The sequence below is a fragment of the Mya arenaria genome, chromosome 8, assembly GCF_026914265.1.
Source record: "Mya arenaria isolate MELC-2E11 chromosome 8, ASM2691426v1".
Classification (NCBI taxonomy): Eukaryota; Metazoa; Mollusca; class Bivalvia; order Myida; family Myidae; genus Mya; species Mya arenaria.
The window spans coordinates 33,387,588-33,408,189 of NC_069129.1; the positions used below are offsets into that span (position 1 = coordinate 33,387,588).

The following is a 20,602-nucleotide window of genomic DNA, read 5'->3' on the forward strand; positions in this document are numbered from 1 at the left end:
ACCTGAGTGTTTTGATTGGTCTGTAAATATAACTGACCAATAGGCAGAAAAAGAATGAGGCATATGGTTATCTAAGAATAAGGATAAGAATAACATTGAATTCTCCCCCTGCAGGTCAGTATCAAGACTGCACCGATGAGAATTTGATAACATCTTACAAAGACGGCGTGTGTTTTGTAGGATGCAGATGATAAGAGACTGACTTGGAAAAGCACTTTCTAGTTAAACGGTTTATGTTTGATGTTCACTTAATTCTAGGTAACTAGTAACAAAACACCCCCAATGGACACGATCATCTGTGATCATAACTTATCTTTCTCGCTTATAAAAATGAGCAAATACCACATGTCTGACTGATTTATTTCATGTCTGACATTATATACATCATAAAATATCGTACATGTATATACAAGGGATCCAATCACCAAAACATATTTACAGTATTATACATCAATACAACCTTAACATGGTCGTAAATAGTGACACACACACACACACACACGCACACGCACACACACACACATGTATTAATAGAAATTATATATAAAAAATCAACAGAAAAGCATCCAATCCGTTAATAAACTGTAGCAGGTTTTTATTACACGATTTATGCATATTTATTATATGCTTTCGGTGGTTTATAAAGATTGATCAGTGAAAAAAAAAGATATTTCATTGTTTAAACGGAGAAAATATCCGAAATGACATTCCTTTCACATATCATTTGGCGCGCTTTACTGATAAACTTCAATAAAATGCTCTTTTTATATCATTTTAGCATATAATAATAAAAAATCGTTTCAGTCCGCGAGCACGAACACCAAAAGTTAGCCACTCTGTGAAATATATTGCGATCTTACACTGAAACAAACAATTATCTTCTATAATAATAATCTTCTTTAATTTAATCGGGTCAAAATTTAAAAGGTCAGCATTTAGAAAAATGTTCTATCGATGCATTTTAATGAAAGATAGACGTACGAGTTAAATGTCATGAAACTGCTTGTCACCTTTACATTCTTAGATGTCTATTAGTCTTCATTGTCAATGGGTTTTTAGAAAATCAACGTATTTGTTGATTTTTCACTTCCTTTCGACTGCTTTACTTCTTTGCAAATATAAAACATTTTTAAATGTAAGCTGTCAAAATAACTCTTTCGTGACAAAGAAATAATTTATTATAATCACTTTTGCTTATTATGTGCCGTATTGCGGAAAGGCTGTTATTGCTCGGGTATTAGAACGACTCGTGGCCCAATCACAGTGCATGTCCTTTTTGACATTAACTTGACCGATGTTACTTTGCATTACAGTTTGTCCTTCTTTGTTTGCCAATTGAATTAATGTATTTCCTTTGAAATTCATATTTTCATAAAATGCCGAGATGTATTAAGAGTAAGTAAGTGATTGTTTCCGTGTATATAGCTGTTTATATTGGTAGCCTGTGGATTCTTGCTCACTATAGAAGATACTGATATTATTATCATCATTATTATTACACGAACTTGTCCAAAAAACAATTATTCTTCGATATATAATGATATAAGTATCTATCATGTGTTTATAAAACATACTAAACTTCATATTTTATCATGCAACGTCGAAACTATTGAAAGCATTGTTCTGCAATTTATGAACTAGTCCCTAAGTTGGAATATTTCTAAAGTAATATCAAATATAGTCGGCGCCCTTCTGGGCGCCGACTAATAAGAAATGGCGCGTTGTTGCGCGTGACTCACCTTACATGGGGGGTGTAAGATGAGTTTTTCCAGCACCGGTCACATGACCGGAAACACATTGTCCGGTGTGCAAGAATATAAGTATCTATCATGTGTTTCCGGTACGGATAGAAAAATCCGACCCGAGGGCACGCGCGTATGCCGGTAACGGGGCTTGCCGAGTTACCGGTCACGCAGCGTGCCCGAGGGTCGGATTTTTCGATCCGGACCGGAAAAACATTGATTGATATTTTTTCTTGCATACCTAAAATTGTGGGAAAATTGACATAGAAAACGTACTTTTGTACATTTTACCAAAATGCGCGTGCGACATTGTGTACTGCCGTCATAAAGCGCAGTAATTTTAAATCACTATCGACGTCAAATAGTCCCTTTAAAAATCGCGCTTTTAAGATTATTTATTTTCAATTTTAATTAAAAGTATTGTTTACTTATATTTTTGATTCCGCTTTATTGAAATTGCATACTATACCTTTCATAAACCATACAATAAATGAAATAAAAAGTGGCGCGTTGTTGCGCGTGACTCATCTTACATGGGGGGTGTAAGATGAGTTTTTCCAGCACCGGTCACATGACCGGAAACCCACGTCCGGTATGCAAGAATATTTGTGTGGTTATAGGTTCTCCTTATTAAGCCATACAGTTTGGTATATGATCACCGCATAGCTGAACTTTTTGTAATAATAGTTTTTGATAAAAACTTTAGTTGAACTCATTCAGTGTACAACATAAATAACCTTTTCGCCATATGTTTGCCCAATAAAGTGAAATTGGTTTAATTGTTTCATCAGATAAGTCTATTTGGAGATACATTGAGACTACTAGAGTTTCTTAAATGAAAATCATGTTGTTCTTATTGCCTGAGATGTAACATGTATTCTAGCTGTATGGTAAAATGTTATGGTTTCCGCTTAGAAAATGCTACTTCCTCAGGCTTTGTTGTACAAAAAGTTATCATTGAAATAGTACAGTAACTATTATCTATAAGCATCAAGCACATGTTGCAGGTGTGAACGACTTTCACATTGTCTAACGCAGATCAGAGTACTTTGAAGGAGTTCACGTAATAAACGCATATTTTTTTAATAATGCAATTTTGTACCTTTTCCCACAATCCGTATCTCCACACTTTGTAAATAGCTGTTTGTCGAAAATCCATTTCTAAAGCCAAATTAACAATTATTGATGATATTATTGTCATTGTTAAACACACTGAACACAACTTAAAATTGTGATAGGACGGTAGTTTACAGGTTCTTTTTATCTCCTTTATTTTTGTAAATTGGATATATTATTCCAGTTGTCCAAACGTATGGAATTAAACCACTATTGTTGAACAATAGCACAGCCACAATATTTTATATCATTGTGTGGTAAGTATACTGTATGTGCTCATTTACAATTCCAGTGTATACGCATATCACACGTGTCCACGCGCTGCACCCATGTAGCAGCATGTTGCTATGTTTATGAATAGATGGTGATGACCTCGGTACCGCTGCCTCGCACCATGAGTACGCGCCCTACATCCTCCGTCAATACCTCCAGAAACTCCATGTCTGATACGAAGTTAAAGATAAACATGTACAAACTCATGCATTCTACTATAAAACCAATGATTGCTAGACAGTTGATCGATCGTCTTGGTCTTGGTACCCTGGGACCAATAATACACCCAGTGGTACCGTAACACAGCAACTATGCGCAGTTGTTCACTGCTGGACTTGTTTATTTAATCTAATTTGATAAAGATGAACATTCTATAACATGAACTCCTATACAGTTTGTATTCATATCAGTAAGGATACAATGAAGGTCACTGTTGTCGTCAGTGGCGCCTACGTGCGGCGGTGGTGGGAGGTTGACAATGACAAGTTGAGCGTCGCAAGAGTTTGCTCGGATCAGCTCGTTCAAGCGAACCGCCGTGTGCATCTGATGAACATTTTCTTCAGTCCTGGGACGAAGAACAAATAGAAATCAGTTCTTTTTTAACAAATTATCATTATCAAGTTTCTATAACGAAAACCAAACATTCAGGCAATATTTGGAAATACATGTAGAAGAAAATATTCAAATCGGGTGAACCTACGGTATATGCCTGTTAACTGGTTCCGCGAGAAACTTCATGGTGCTTGGCCGCTTACTACTAGAGGGAGTAAATGTGTACTGCTGGGTTTCCCCGTCATCCTCAACATGGGGCAGGTCGATCTGTAACAATAACAGTACCGAAAGTGTCAAACGAGCGGGCGAGAGGGATATACATGAGGGGAGTTAGTGCACGTCAAGTGAGTCTACAAAGGGTATAAGTAAAGTTTAATTAATCCAGGCGACCATTGCGCGGAAAAATGTTAAAACCGTTGTGTTTTTTTACACGTTTTCACTTTCATTTATTTTCACTGACATCTTCGGTTGCAAACTGAAAACAAAAATTTCAAACCATAGCAGGGATAAGCTTACCTGCCCCTTTTGAGCATAACCAAAAGATACCTTGATTTCATGCCTGCTGCCTCGGCGGATATTATCGACAGTTTCCAGTTGCCTTTGAGTGGCACTCTCCCGTCTGTCCTTGAGTTTATTCAGCATTTCCGCCCGTTGCTCCATCTCCAGTGTCCGCTCGTACGTGTACTCCGATATGTCTGTCTCCGACTGGAAAAGAGGGAAAAAAACATTGACGTGCCTTTTACATTGTATAAGATAATCGTATCCTCATACCTTCTCTGGAAAACTTACCTGGTTCATGGCACCATGCAGCAAGGGTTTATGTATATTCCACATACAGGTCTTTTGTAAAACCCCTGTATTTGGGCACGCATTGAACTGGTCAGATCATAGTGACGAATACATAGCTTGCACACCAAGTCAAGCCTCCAAGTTAAGTCCTTACAACGTATCTAAGAATAACATAATACAAATTATCATGGTCGCGGTTGCAGATTACGGGCTTAGTGCGAGACAGCTGTAACTCATAGAAAAGCAGAAGGCGTCACAACAGTCTTGTGATAAGGTTTTCAAATTTAACGATCTAATAGAAATCGGAAATATAAGAAAAAAGTAAATTTGGATGAAGTCTTTACCAAACAAAATGATGGCTCTCTTAATGACTAATACGCCCTCCCCGTTTTGATAAGACATATGTTCGACACCCGACTTTACCACGCTAGGCATCGAGTATCACCAGGTTGATACCAACACCAGCTTCAAGTCTGGCCGGGCTTCATTCTGATCGAGGTAGGAACTTGGTGATCCATTTCTAGATTTGACGAGGTTGATATTTCAATACTTTATTAAGAAAGAAATACGTATACACTACCAATTCAACAACTTCAACCTCCGCCTCTATTCTGAGCTGATACATAAACTTCTGTAGGTCTTTCTTTAACTGAATGGTATTTTCTTCAATTTCTGGAACAGTGTTAAAGTTTCCAACAATACAATAGTATATACTCTATTATACAATGCAACTATATGTGCATGGATACGCCCAGTGATAACAAGCTACTCTAATAATAATAATAACAACAACAACTTTATTTAACGAAGATTACATACTAAGTGTACAATCATTACAGACATACTACTTATTTCCAGCATGGCCTTCACACAAAAAGTATTACAAAAACACATATACTAAGTTACATATTAAGCAACATAAAAAACATACAATCATACTATCACTATCATACATTTCTTTGACAAACACAACTCAGTTTAATATGATGATTATAAATTACAATTATTTCATACTGTAAATAATGTAGATATATTCAGTAAAACCACATTCAATCAATATATTTTCAACATTTACATATTTGGTAGTATCCATTACAAGTTGTTGCAAGAATGTCATATACGTACATTAACACAATTCACAATTCACAATTCATGTAAACAATGAACTTTTTATTATAATGTGAATTAAATAAAGTGTCAAGATTGAAATTCATGTGATAAAATTATTCTGCCAATAAGTAGCCTTTTAATGCATGTTTAAAGGCTGGTAGCTTAACTTTACATTTAATGTATGTAGGAAGAGAATTCCAAATTTGCATTGCTTTATAGGCAAATGTATTTTTTATATAGTTTGTTCTAGGTTTAACAACAAAAAGATCCTTGTTTTCTGAAGAACGCAAGCTATAGTGCTCATTTTGGCAAATGTTAACAATTCTGTGAAGTACGAAGGAGTCAAACATTTCATGCTTTTGAAAACAAGAAATGAAAGATGATAATAGCATCTGTCTTCAAAAGAGAGCAACCCTGACTGTTTGAATATGTTTCCACAGTGGCTAGTTCCCGACTTCATTATTAGCTTAATCGCTCTTTTCTGAATATTAATGATTTTGTGGTATCTGAGGAATGTGTAAGTCCCCAGACACTACAACAGTACTCTCGTATGACTAGTGTTATTCGGCTTGCCTTTGTTTGAACCCTTTTTTAACGAAATTGATGAACTAGACTACCTTTAATGAGACTACAATTAAACTGTGACCTATTCATTGTATAATAAGCTAGGTATCAGTCAAACGAATTCTGAAACAGACGACGTAATTATACATTGGGTTCGTGTAAATAAACGATTAGGTAGCTTTTAAAAGTTAATAAATGTAATATTAAAAGGATACGGGCGACAGTGAAGACCCTGAGCTTGCAGTTTTTCCAGGCGCGGTGTTGGCGGAGGAGGTAGGGCAATAGGAGCAGCAAGCCGCCATCGTGGACTATCCACCAGACGTCGATGGTTCCCCGCATCTTGGCCTGGTTGTCCGGGAACTCAGTAGAATCCTTCACTACCAGCAGCGCCTTGCCCATAGCCTCTATCACCTCGACAGTATCTGGTTTAAAAATGGTTAGCAATATGTGTATTATAAATACGCAAACTATTACATGTGATTTATATCATACAGTTAAACTAAGATTTTCGGTAAAATAAAATAATTCTGTGAAAAGTTATCAAAATGGTTAAACTTGATCTTCTATATTATAGCAATTAACATTTTGAATTAAGTGCAAACGTCTAGCCCAGCAGGCGCAAGACGTCAACCCGCGCCAACTGACTGTATCATGGCTTAACGCCAACTGACTGTATTATGGCTTGTCAACCCGCGCCAACTGACTGTATTATGGCTTAACGCCAACTGACTGTATTATGGCTTAACGCCAACTGACTGCATTATGGCTTAACGCCAACTGACTGCATTATGGCTTAACGCCAACTGACTGCATTATGGCTTAACGCCAACTGACTGCATTATGGCTTAACGCCAACTGACTGCATTATGGCTTAACGCCAACTGACTGTATTATGGCTTAACGCCAACTGACTGTATTATGGCTTAACGCCAACTGACTGTATTATGGCTTAACGCCATCATGACTGAAAGTGTTTCTTTTTAAATACCAAAACGTACGTAAGGTAGAAAAGATTGCACTTTCTAATCACGTACACACTCCAACCCAACGTTATTCAAACGTCCTTTGCCTGCTGTTTAAGTCACTAGACATTGGGTGAGAGGATTGCTGAATCGCTAAGTACCTTGACCGTGGACAATACATAAATAGTCTAACGACTAACGAATACACTGTTTGCAAGATTAACAGGTTGGAATGGTCCGTACGTATAAAATGTTTGTATGGGATGTTGGGTGTATCGTTGTTTTGCGCGTGTCTCCAGTCTTCAGGCCATCCAATCATCACCGTGTTGGGCCGTAGACCTCCAAGGCCGGCAGTCTGCACTCTATAATAGTTAACACACCCATACGAGCATTCCCAGCACAAAAATACATACAAGGATACATTGAGATTAAAGCAATGTTTTATGGGGTATCAGCCGTGAACATATTACAGTACTTTGATAATAACTATAGTTTGAACACTCAATAAGGTCAATGTACATAGTTTGAACACTCAATAAGGTCAATGTACATAGTTTGAACACTCAATAAGGTCAATGTACATAGTTTGAACACTCAATAAGGTCAATGTACATAGTTTGAACACTCAATAAGGTCAATGTACATAGTTTGAACACTCAATAAGGTCAATGTACATAGTTTCGATAACATTGATCATATAAAAGCTAGTGTATCATTTCAATAAATAATTATATTTATCACTTTGAACATAACCGTTACAATGTACGATTGAAAATGAAAGTGTGTATTATTTGGCAAACACAATATTATATTTGTACTAATGTACCGGGGTCGAATTAATCCAGAACTATTTGCGATGTATACATATTTAATTTAGCAGAACTTACATTACACCTGGAATAAATAGATCAACTATATAATCGAATGCTTTTTTAACATGAACACCGATTTGTCCATGTTATTGCACACGTAAATTGCAACTTACAGGTAAGACAGCCCGTCGAGCAGGCTTTTGGAGACGAGCACGTCCTTGAAACCCTTCACATTTTCCTGTTCCATTACCTTCTGAATGTTCTGCGTGACGAAAATAAATATAGAATAACAATATGTTCAAAACGTTAAGTAAACGCACTTCTGGAAGAAGTAAACAGTTTTGATTGACGACTTAACTTCTAGATGTTCTAAAACGATTACTTCAGTGTGTGTATACCACGTGATAAATTACGTCATATATATGCTACGTCGGAAGGCAACATTTTGCATAAAATGAACACTTAAAACAAAGATAACTTTTCTTTTACTACACCATTTTAAATGAAACAAAGGGCAGTCTATGCCGCTTAAAGAGCCCCGCCTTCGTTTTATTACCGGAGTTTGATAAGGTGATTAGTTTTATCAAACACTTCGACAAACCTGTTTACAAAATTATGTTTTGACAGTGCTCCGTCTGACGGGCGTATTGAGAAAAGGTTTGTCGAAGTGTTTTAGGAAACTGAACTCTCAATCAAACTCTGGTAAAAGACCGTAGACTGCGCTGTGTTTCATTTAAAATGGTAAAGAAATAGTGAAGTTATCTTTGTTTAAAGTCTTTATTGGAAGCAATATATTACCTTTCTATGTAGCATTTATGACGCAATTTATCCCGAGGTATTCACACACTGTACATTGGAGCATAGTACGCAGACAGAATTTTAGGGAACACGGATCCGCTACAGGTAGTTATACTATACCCGGCATGAGGCTGTTAACACTAGTTTGTACTGTAACAGTTTTTTTAAGTCTGTTACGACAACAGTTTTAGAGAAAAGCAGACAAGTATCTTCAATTTTAAGAATTTTAGTGATACAAAGTACAGTTCACCTCTCTAGCCCTGTCAATGTCGGGCGCCCTTCGTTTAACATCACCGTCAAGGACACTGCACACCAACACAAACCCTTTCCCTTGAACATAAACGCACGAGGGCTTTACAAAATCCTCTATATGTAATATAAATAAACTATTATCTACTTTAATTGTACTCACATAACACATACATGTAATGAGAAATATTGCTGGCAAAGATAACTTTTCACATTCTTTTCACATACATGTACAAATGTTTTCGTCCTACCTGCCTTCAGCTGACCAGCCAAAGTTATTATTTTCTGGTACTTCGGTATCAAATGATCGTTCAGCTTGCTCAGCACCAGCATCTGTGGCCTGTGGTTTTAAAGCGTTTCATCAGGACATTATGCATTATAACGGGCGGAGAGAGATATGTGTCTATTCTACTATGTGAAGCTTTGTTGATAGAATGTCGTATGTTCAAAATATCGAAACAGTTCTAACCGGGGCAATAAATGAAAGCCTAAGTTTATGTTTTTGAAGCTTAAAGTTATTTCATTCATACACTTCACTTGGCCAATAACGAATGCCCAAGACAAACATATACCTCCAGTTCTTGGTATGGGGCTTGGATTGCTGGACCTTGAGCAGTGAATAGCGGGCAAGGGACATGGCCATGCCTCGGATACCGTCTCCCCACTCCTTCTCTGCACTGAAATCATAAATGAAGTGCTTTATGTATGGAATAGACAAGCTTTTTGAAAACAGCCCCTGATTGACCCCAAAAAAGGAACAGAGAGTGAAAGACACAATTTTTCTCCCACCTCAGATAAGTAGATCCATTAATTTAACCATGCTAGAAATTCTTTTCTCCCACCTCAGATAAGTAGATCCATTAATTTAACCATGCTAGAAATTCTTATCTTGCCCACGGGCGAAGATAAAATGCCCGTATTGAACTTCTTTTAATGGTCACCACATTGAAATTACCTCCCTTGTTGAAGACTGTCGTCTGTAGCGCATCATGGAAATCTTGTCTGGTGGCAATATTTAGAACGCGAGTTAATTATTTCTCGCTTCAAATGTCACCAGAAAACAGTTTTTACGCACCTTTCAGGAAATAATGCTTCATGCTTCTTAGAACTTTTTAAAGACCGATCAGACCATTAACACACTCTGAATCACTGCGCGAATATCCATGACAGTTAACCACGAATTATTGCATACCCGTACGCAATTATTTTCACTAAGCACAAAAGAGTTCCGGCAAAAAAAAATACATTTTTACTTAATTTTGTTTAACTGAGGTGGGAGAAAAAGCATCTACCATAGCCGCTCGTGTAAGATAGGTTCATCCCGACCCTCTCGCAGGGTGTTTTGCGGAAACTCGGTAAACCTCGTTTCCGCAAAACACCCTACGCTCGTGCCGGAATGAACCTATCTTACACTCTCGGCCATGGAAGATACTTATAATCTTGCCCACGGGCGAAGATAAAATGCCCGTATGGAACTTCTTTTAGTGGTCACCACATTGTAATTACCTCACTTGTTGAAGACTGTCGTCTGTAGCGCATCATGGAAACCTTGTCTTGTGGCAATATTTAGAACGCTAGTTTATTATTTCTCGCTTCAAATGTCACCAGAAAACAGTTTTCACGCATCTTTCAAGAAATAATGCTTCACTCTTCTTAGAACTATTTAAAGACCGATCAGACCATTAACACACTCTGAATCACTGCGCGAATATCCATGACAACCACGAATTATCGCATATCCGTTCGCAATTATTTTCACTAAGCACAAAAGAGTTCCAGCAAAAAATACATTTTAACTAAATTTTGTTGAACTGAGGTGGGAGAAAAAGCATCTACCATAGCCGCTCGTGTAAGATAGGTACATCCCGACCCTCGCGCAGGGTGTTTTGCGGAAACTCGGTAAACCTCGTTTCTGCAAAACACCCTACGCTCGGGTCGGAATGAACCTATCTTACACTCTCGGCCATGGAAGATACTTATAATCTCTACGTATCTACTCAATCTAGTCATATTATAACGTTTGCGTGTCCATATGTATAATTCAATTATAATTACCAAAATGTATCACAAGAAAGATATCTCATGAAAATACATCTCAGTTTAGGTTTGGACCACGTCTTCCATTTCTGTGTATTCTTTATCATTATATGGTACTAGTAAAACTAAAGTAACGTGTATCCGTACCCCTTGTATTCGATGTACTTGTAGATTCCGCCAGCGAGCACGAAGGCCGCCAGAGCAAAGTACCAGCTGGAGATGATCATTAGAGTAGTGCATAGGCCAACACCGATCAGCGATAGAGACCTGGGGTCGAAAAGCTTTACAAATGTGTTGCAAATTACAGTAAATTGGAGATAGCTCGGGAGGTCGGGACCGGAAGTATACCTCGATTTACCCGATGTTTGGGGTAACAGACTCATGAGCCGCTTCCCCAGTATACCAAAACTATTGGATTTAGACACTGCCATGGCTTAGTTGTTGATTAAAATTTTATAGTTTAAACAATCATACGACAAAAAAGCCTTTTGTGAATTGAAAAGATCATTTATCTGACACGATGCAATATATCAAACATTTGACCAATACTGACCAGTGGTAGAACTTGTAACGGGGCCTCCAGCTAGGGGCTCTCAACAAGGTCTGCACAGCGCACGCCATGTTCACGAACAAATAACACATCAGGAAAAACCTACGAATGAAAAAGCACTGAAACATAACAGCAGCTTATGTTTCATAAGCATTAAAACAGGTTGGTTTAGCCTTTCTCTAGTCTATGACCTTTCGACGCAATGGTACTGCCATTGAAAACTCTTGATTTGGAGGGCAACACTTGGCGACATCAATATAATCTGACACATCATAGTATCAACTAGTTGGTATAATTAACAAGTTCTTAGCATTGCGCTTGCTTTCTAACTGCTCACATTGTAATGACGGGAGTGACGTGGTCGAGATTGCCGACAAGAACGCCTGCCTCCGCAATACCAACGGTGAGCAGGAGGGCATAGAAGGGTTCCCCACGTTTCGTGACGGAAAACACCTTGAGAAAGGGCACGATTCCATCCTTGGAGATCGCGTACAGCAGTCGCGGCGCAGCTACAGGAGCAGAAAAGGTTGAGATTAAGTTAACATGTCTTTGGCTTTGTCTTTGCTTTACAGCTTCAATCATGGCAGAAATGCATTTTCAAGTGATTTACATTTTGCTGAATGTTTTATTTAATCATTTATTATATGATGAAATATTTTACCAATTTGTTCTCTCTTAAAAATAATGAGTGAATAAGTGAATAACTATATATAATGGTGATGGATATGCAGCCCTTATCGTAATGTTAAGAAATAAACAAGCAATAAATTAAAGGTCTTACGCACAGTTGATTTCTGTTCTTTTACCTGATTATGTGGAAAAAAACACAACATACTGTTGATTGACTGTAGGCCAGCGCCGATTGTGGAAAGGAAGGCTCCAATAAGGACCATCCACTTGGTGGGCCAGGCTATGTAGGCCACCACCATGCCACCGCCAAGAGACTCGCCCAATCTATAGATATACAAAACAAAAACTTAAGGGTCCTTCTTCGAGAACAAATGGCTTTAGCAGATATGAATTCGCAGGAGTGTGTCTCCTGGCCAGAAACTAGTTATTCATACAAACAACATATATAGTTGGAAGCCTCATTTCATTACTACAACAATTCATTTCGGAAGTAACTTTCGTGACAATGTGTGAGTACTTACTTATCCCTGAGGAGGTCCCCTTCGATGTGAGTACTAACTTATCCCTGAGGAGGTCCCCTTCGATGTGAGTACTTACTTATCCCTGAGGAGGTCCCCTTCGATGTGAGTGTTTACTTATCCCTAAGGAGGTCCCCTTCGATGTGAGTACTTACTTATCCCTGAGGAGGTCCCCTTCGATGTGAGTGTTTACTTATCCCTAAGGAGGTCCCCTTCGATGTGAGTACTTACTTATCTACTTACTTATCCCTGAGGAGGTCCCCTTCGATGTGAGTACTTACTTATCCCTGAGGAGGTCCCCTTCGATGTGAGTGTTTACTTATCCCTAAGGAGGTCCCCTTCGATGTGAGTACTTACTTATCCCTGAGGAGGTCCCCTTCGATGTGAGTGTTTACTTATCCCTAAGGAGGTCCCCTTCGATGTGAGTACTTACTTATCCCTGAGGAGGTCCCCTTCGATGTGAGTACTTACTTATCCCTGAGGAGGTCCCCTTCGATGTGAGTACTTACTTATCCCTGAGGAGGTCCCCTTCGATGTGAGTACTTACTTATCCCTGAGGAGATCCCCTTCGATGTGAGTACTTACTTATCCCTGAGGAGATCCCCTTCGATGCAGGATGCAAATCCTAATGTTAGGGACAGATCTGAGTAAAATTAAGGTACTTTACATATATATGCTTTATATTGCAATGATGAAGGTGGATACAAGCTTATAGTTTTATATGTAAACTAATTTTATTCAACAGGTGTAATATCCATCCACAGTGTTGTTTTTTGTTGAGTTGCAGCCACATGGATTTGAGATAAACTTTACTATGACGTAACTTATTTTGAGTATTCAGTTAACAAATTCGCTATACGGGTGAAGGATACAGACGGCGGATGTTGATAGTACGGCAGCGATTGTGCCAGTGGGTATGGACTTCTGGGCATCCTTCAGGTCCCCCGACATGTTAGACCCCGTCATTATCCCTGCAATAGGAGATATTCATATAACAGACTACAGGGGGGGGGGGGAGGTAGAGTACGGCGGCGATGGTGCCCCCGGGGATGGACCTCTGGCTGTCCTCAAGGTACCCGGTATTTAAAAGTACATTGTAATACACTTCAACAAATGAAAATGTGTAATATAGAGCTTGGTTGACTCTGCGCGTAGTAAATCTCGGGCTATTCACAAACTTGTATCTTTACGGACATGCCTATAAAATCTCCATGCAACAATAGAAATATGATAAATAGAATTTTAATGTTTGCTGTGTATTTGATGGTGGAATGAAGTTTATCCAAAATCCAAATAGTCTGTCAAAGTTTTCATGTACGTGATCATTAGAGGAAAATTTCCTTTCAAATATATTATGTTATCATGTGACAATCTGAGTAAACGGCAAAAAAACCAGTTTTGATTATAGGGCCATTATAAAAGAAATATTGTAATTATCCCGTTAAAATACTAGTACAATTCATGTAGACCTCAATATTGGATAGTACAGCGCACGAAAAACAGTTCAATTTAAAAAAAAACTGCCTTGGCGTTGTATGCACATGTACCTGTGACGGATGGGAAGTAGATTGCCATGAGGACAGTGAATGTGGATGTGAGGTCGGCTATGATCTCCCCCCGGTCCCGATCCCCCGGTACCGTCTGTCCGATAATGTTACCCTTTTCCGTGTACCGGTGGGGAATGTTTTCTGGAGATAACGAAACAAACGCGGCATATTGATTGTGTTCATCTCACCTGTAAAGCCATTCGGAACTACTTTAAATTTTCCAGCGAAATTATCCTCGGATGTATGACGGTGTATCAATGAAAGTAGTTCGTATTTTTTTAATTAAAGTAAAAATAAATTGTAGTGTTTTAAAATGTATTCAGTATATCTAAGTTTTAACTGATTGCCGATGATGTGAATTATTGAATTAATAGTTACGATTCCTTAGAGTAAAGTCATAAGGTTTAACTCCTAAATTACTACGCGATCTACTTGCAGCGTTGTTTAATTTTCGGACATTATAAACCGCCCATATACATCCGAGGTTGTTTTCGATGGAAATGGCAGAGGAGCTCCGAATGCTGTAAAGCATGAGGAATTAAATTTCCTTGCAAACCATGTCAAATGTCAGATACTATACGGACAGCGTGTTTGTGTTTATAATGATACACATAATTATGATGATATAAATTCACGTGCTCAACCTCCCTACGATCTCATTCCTTCAATTCCCTGGTTTCTACCTATGAAGTTGCCACTGGTGAAGCCGGGTATGCCGGGGACGAGGCGAGTCTCGTGCTCCAAGAAGTACGGGTCACAGAACGTGCCGTTCTCCCGTACCGTGCAGTAACGCGCGAACAGCGGCCCGCTCTCATTCCGCGTGCACATCATCGTGCCGTTCACCGTCACCGACGCTAACGTCAAAAGCCGCTCGCCGAGGTAACATATCCTGAAGAACACCTCTTATAATAGAGTAAAGCGTAACCTCGCATGTACATGCATAGGACACAAAGAATCTGTATAGCCAAATGCACTTATCATCAGGCAAGGAATAGTTTTTTGAAAGCAATGATTTATTAAGAAGATTGTAATCAAAGCGAAGTAAAAATGTCCCTACTTGATGCTTCTTTCTGGCGAGGCGATGAACAAGCCGATGTAGATACAAATAATGGAGATTATGACGCAGAACAGCGACACGGGCCCGAACTTGGCCACGAACTGCACTCCAACGAAGCAGAGGAGAAATAAGAGTAGCAAAAGACACGTGCCGTACACGCGGTAATTGTTGATGGCGTTCGAGAGTTCAGTGACGTCACCAAATAATGAAATGTTCGGGGCTATAAATGTCTGAAATTTAGAAATAAAACAAACTTTTTTTCAGTTATGGTATAACGCAGTTTAAATGAGCTGTGCTATGACGTACTATCAATAATGAATAACAATGGTAATACTTTTCTAATGAAACAGATCCAGTAACTTTACGATGTGTTGACCAAGTGTCTATGTCAAAGAATTATTGCAAAATGGAACTGAAAGACACGCGCTTATTATTTTTAAAGCTTATGCATGCAATGTGTTTTGAAAGTCGAACATGGTAGATGCAGGTACCAAGCCAAATATACATATTGTAATAGTGGTCAACTCACCACAAGGATCTCAATGGCCCCTATGACGTACATGGAGCCGGCCACTGTGAAACCCAGGTAGAAGAGACATCCCACGGCGCCCCCAAACTCCGGGCCTAGCGCCCGGGAAATCATGAAGTACGAGCCGCCTGCAGGCACTATCCCGTTCGTTGCTATGGCACTCATGGAGATTGACGTCAGTGTCGTCTGAAAGAAACGAATTATATCATTAAAACATACCGTTTCCTTACACTTGAATTATTAGGAAATAAAAATGAATACTGAATAGCAGAGTATACCCCAGCCATTGTCAATGGGAAGATTCGCCCAAATTACACCCCTGAATCCTGATACGTAATTGACGTTATGTGTGCTATTACAGTTAATGATAAAACATGTTTGAAGTATTTTAATCTGCCTTAAAACATATGACTGAAACTAAATATCTTATATCTTTCTATACAGTTAATTCTCAATCCATACAGAACCCAGGCTTTCCCAATTTGCATATTACCAACCAAGTACATACGTACTATGAACGTACTTCCGTCTATAACGGACTGTTATACTATGAACGCACATCCGCCGCCTACAGCGGACCGTTTTAAGCCCCTGTCACACTGTGGCGACTTTTGGCTACGAGTTGTTGCGAGTTTCAACTCGCCTAAGCTCTTCAGGTGTCGTGTTGGACTCGAATCCTTGTCGTTGCATGTCGAAGACATGTCTTCTCATACAGAAAGTACTCGGCAAGCAGTGGCGAGAACTTTAAACGGTTTAAAATTGTCGTACGGGTCTTTTTTGGCGAGATATAATTCACCAGCACTCGTGGTAACTCGTGGATGCAAGTCGTGACAGTGTGACAGGGTCTATACATTACATCACCCTCCGAGAAGACCCGTCTCGAGTCTTGGTCTGGGAAACTCAATGGTAAGGCAACGCCGTTCTGGCAGTTGTCAACATCCCACCGCTGCCACCATTTGTAACGTGCGACACCAACAGATCCCTTCAGGGTCGAGCATGCTTTTCTCTGAAGGGATCTGTTGGTGTTTGTTGACATGTACGTTACAATACCAATGGATTTAATTTAATACAATTTCTTAATTCTTACAGTACCTAATGGAAATCTCAATATTAAATTGGCATTTAATCTTCACAACCACCACACAAACACCCAAAACAACAACAACAACAACAACTACAACAATAACAACTACTACAACAGAGTACAACTACACACAATCCAAACGCTTTAGAGATGAATGTTTACCGTGCAGCAGCAGAGGAAGATGATGAAGAAGCCCTCGATGGTTCCGGCCATTCCGACAAGCCACGTGACACGGATAAAGATGAGCACCCCGAATATGTTCTGGATGGTGGGCAGGTAGACGCCCAGGAGCGTACCTAGTGTGCCCTACAAGCAGATATATAACAGCCTAGAGTGTTTAACATGTTTTAGTCATCCATGTGTATATGGCAAATGATTCTAATCTACAAATGTATTGACGTACACACGATGTTGTGACCATTTACGGCAACATAATGTTGACGTTTGTTTGCCAGTTTTGTTGTACATGTACTATTAGAATATATCGTTATACATAATACACGTAAAGCAAAGTATGAATCGGTGACGGAGTTTAACACAAAAATGATCAGGCGCAAACTTGAAGCAGGAAATGGATAAGATAAGATAGATAGATAATTCTTTATTTCCTCCTTTTGAAGAAGATATTAGAAATGGTTCGCAATAGACAACGATACCGGAACGATAATAAACAACGGACTAAACAGGAAAAAAACAACGATTTTTTGTTATGCTTACGTATTTTGAACAGCCTAGGCATGTTCTGCTCTCTCATGCTTTGCATATTCTAACAAATCGTTAAACATATAGCAACCAAATAGCGCCGTGGCTAGACCTTTTTAAAATATATATATAAGGATTTTATACACGCATTTTTTCACTTCAATACAAAACGATCTCAAGTGTTATCAAATATTAACACCTCAACACAATTGTAAACATTTTCCGATAAACGCAACATTTTCGGATATGTTCGGAACGCGAATAATCGCGCTGTAATATAAACTGAAAATTGTTAATCATGCTATTGTTTGTGTTAGCATGCCACGAATATCTTTAATGATAATGACACCACTCACGTTATTCATTCCTTTAATGAGCTTTTACATGGCACCAAATACATTGTCTTTTATTTACCATGTTTTCTTTCAATAAAGCACCTTCTGCAGCTAGGTGGCGTTTTTTTCTTCTTGATTTCAATGTTTACTTCCGGAAAACGAATAAAGTTACGTCACTTCCATCATCCATACGTATAACGTCGTTTCCCGCCAACGTTATGGCAAAGTTGTATTAAAATCGGTTCATATAAATTATATTAGAATAATCGATTTTTCTTTGAATGATCCGGAACAAAACCGTCCCATGGGACATAAAATGTTTACACGTGCTCATCACTTAAAACTAAAATCATTTAAAAACAAGAACAACAAAAATAAAATAATGCGGTTATTGATTAAACATGATTTCATTATAAACTTATCAAAATGCTAGCAAAACCCGTGTGTATCTGACATAATTTTTATGTAACGTCATTATGCTATTTTGGGTCATTATGGCAATGGTTAAAAGTCAAAATCGATTATGAAAGCGATGTGAACTTGATTTGGTTTAAATTGAATGATATCATAGTAAACTCTATATTCGTTTAACCTTAGGACCGTCCGGGACCTCATCCTTTTGTTCCGGGACATCCTCGCTGAAGGAAACCTTAGTGGTCCGCACGTTAGACATGGAACTCGTGCTGATGACTCGCGCGATGCTGCCCCTCACCAGGTCCTCCTAGTCAAATAACCCATTATTATGGTAGTATTCATACCAGATATAATCTATGTAAGCGCCTTAAAAGGCAACAATTGTAGAATGAAGAATGGTGCGAAAATTAACATTTCTTAAATACAGCTTTTTAATGTTTACAATAATATCTATACATGTTATTAATGCGTTGTATTCGAAGCATGAATAAAGCGAGCCTTAACATTTCAGGAAGTTGTACACCATCTGTCTTGGTTTTATGTTTGATTGTTCGATCAAGAAGGTTTTGTCGTAAGTAAAGATAATTTTCCAAAGAGACTTGTTCATACAAACAATTCTCTTGTAGACTGGCTGTATACCTTATAGAGAGCCATTGTGTCCCGGTGTACCGCGGTGACCCCTGCCGTGAACGCATCGTCGTCAGAACCTCCTGTCACATGACAACCAATGATCAAAGTCACTTGATAGAAAAGTTACATATAATTACTCCTCTGTAGTCTAGATTTTTTACTCAAAATGTAATTAAAAAAAATCTTCGTTTTAAATACTATTACTTTTATTTATCTGTTATGGTTACACAATTTAATATCACAATAACAAATGCGCGATCTTTTTACAATGTAGGATGGAATAAAATGTTTCTCGTACCATTTGGCCGAGGGCATTGTTAGACACACACTCTTGTTAGACACTGCAACAAAGCAAACAGTTGTTCTACATAAAAAATGAGAAATAAAGGCAAATAAATCGAACAATACAACCTCTTATTTGTCGAAAATTCTTTTTAACGCAATTATATGTAAAACCAATTTTTACAGTGTATGAGTTGATTTGTAAAAAATAAATATATTAATTTAGCGAATCTATAATTTTGCCACAATCACATCACCTGTTGTTTCCGTCGCATCAGCAGTGTCGTTGTCAGCGTTCCGCTCTGACGTCGGTACGACAGTGAAGCGGACGTTTTTGGTTCCTTCGGATGAAGCCATCGCGGCATCAAAGGAGAACTACTATGGAATATCTCAAACGCTCTGAATAATATCAGTTATGTTTTTGAAATGTTGTTGCTTTAAAGTAACAACTTTGATGAACTTGATTAAAAAGAAACAACAACAAATGACTTGTTCCCCTGTTTTGGTATATAAAATTAACAACCTTTGGAAGGTTCTGAAAGATCAAACATTTTACCATTAAACTTAATTTTAGATTAAAGTCAAAATTTGGCATGAGGTAGGCATTTTCAAAATCATCTGATGTATGTATTTATAGTTGTGCATATTACTAGTTAGATGAAGTACAATGAAATACTTACACTGGACTTGTGTATACTAAATACTAAATAATAAATCCGTTTTATATTGCAAGCCACAGTTTATATTGCATGTAGTAAAAAAAATATTTGTAATGCAAAATTAAAAGATCAAAAGATAAGTACAATGGGTATTAATGCCTTTATACTAAGTCTTTACAATGAACAATGCCGCTTTATTGGGTCACCTTATTGATATACAAATCTGTGAACGTTTTACAGAGTCATCGATTTAGCACTATTTGACTTTGACAAGAGACTATCTTCATCTGCCGCTTTGGAATTATTCAACAAGCTTTTATATGGGGACCATTTAAATGTTTAAAAGGCCTATACTAGGTTTGAAACAAAAGGTTGTGTTTGTAGTCTCCGTATTATTATAAAGATGGACTAAGTTTTTCCAAGCCTGTAAAATGATGATATCAACAGTTATAATAGCTGCTCATAAATGCTGCTCGTCTGTTGCTGCGGCTAATGCCACCTCTATATTATTATTACAACAACAGCAGCAACAACAACAACAACAACAACAACAAAATATACTTCTACTTCTACTACTTCTGATTCTGTTACTACTACAACTACAACTACTGCAAATGCTGATGCTGCTGCTACTGCTACCACAACTACTGCTACAACTTCT

The 20,602-nt window shown here is 38.2% G+C and overlaps 1 protein-coding gene across 2 annotated transcripts; it reads right to left on the reverse strand.

Annotated features, from left to right (window-relative positions):
* Positions 1-2,068: 2,068 nt before the first annotated feature.
* LOC128243383 (solute carrier family 12 member 7-like) lies at positions 2,069-20,019 on the reverse strand. 2 transcript variants are annotated; one of them, XM_052961135.1, is made up of 26 exons: positions 19,963-20,019; positions 19,540-19,681; positions 19,010-19,080; positions 18,549-18,677; positions 17,082-17,225; positions 15,836-16,021; positions 15,307-15,536; positions 14,933-15,138; positions 14,250-14,390; positions 13,575-13,673; positions 13,288-13,345; positions 12,390-12,508; positions 11,892-12,063; positions 11,558-11,656; positions 11,152-11,271; positions 9,540-9,644; positions 9,219-9,307; positions 8,969-9,048; positions 8,094-8,182; positions 7,352-7,470; positions 6,362-6,568; positions 5,053-5,144; positions 4,230-4,388; positions 3,832-3,950; positions 3,551-3,696; positions 2,069-3,301 (listed from the first exon to the last, which is right to left on the reverse strand). In XM_052961135.1, the coding sequence occupies exons 2-26, from the start codon at positions 19,637-19,639 to the stop codon at positions 3,210-3,212; spliced, it is 3,171 nt and encodes a 1,056-aa protein (XP_052817095.1). In that variant the 5' UTR covers positions 19,640-19,681; positions 19,963-20,019; the 3' UTR covers positions 2,069-3,209. The 2 variants fall into 2 exon arrangements, with proteins under 2 accessions (XP_052817095.1, XP_052817096.1); XM_052961136.1 differs by having other exon boundaries at positions 19,540-19,660; positions 19,963-20,005.
* Between the last annotated feature and the right edge of the window lie 583 nt (positions 20,020-20,602).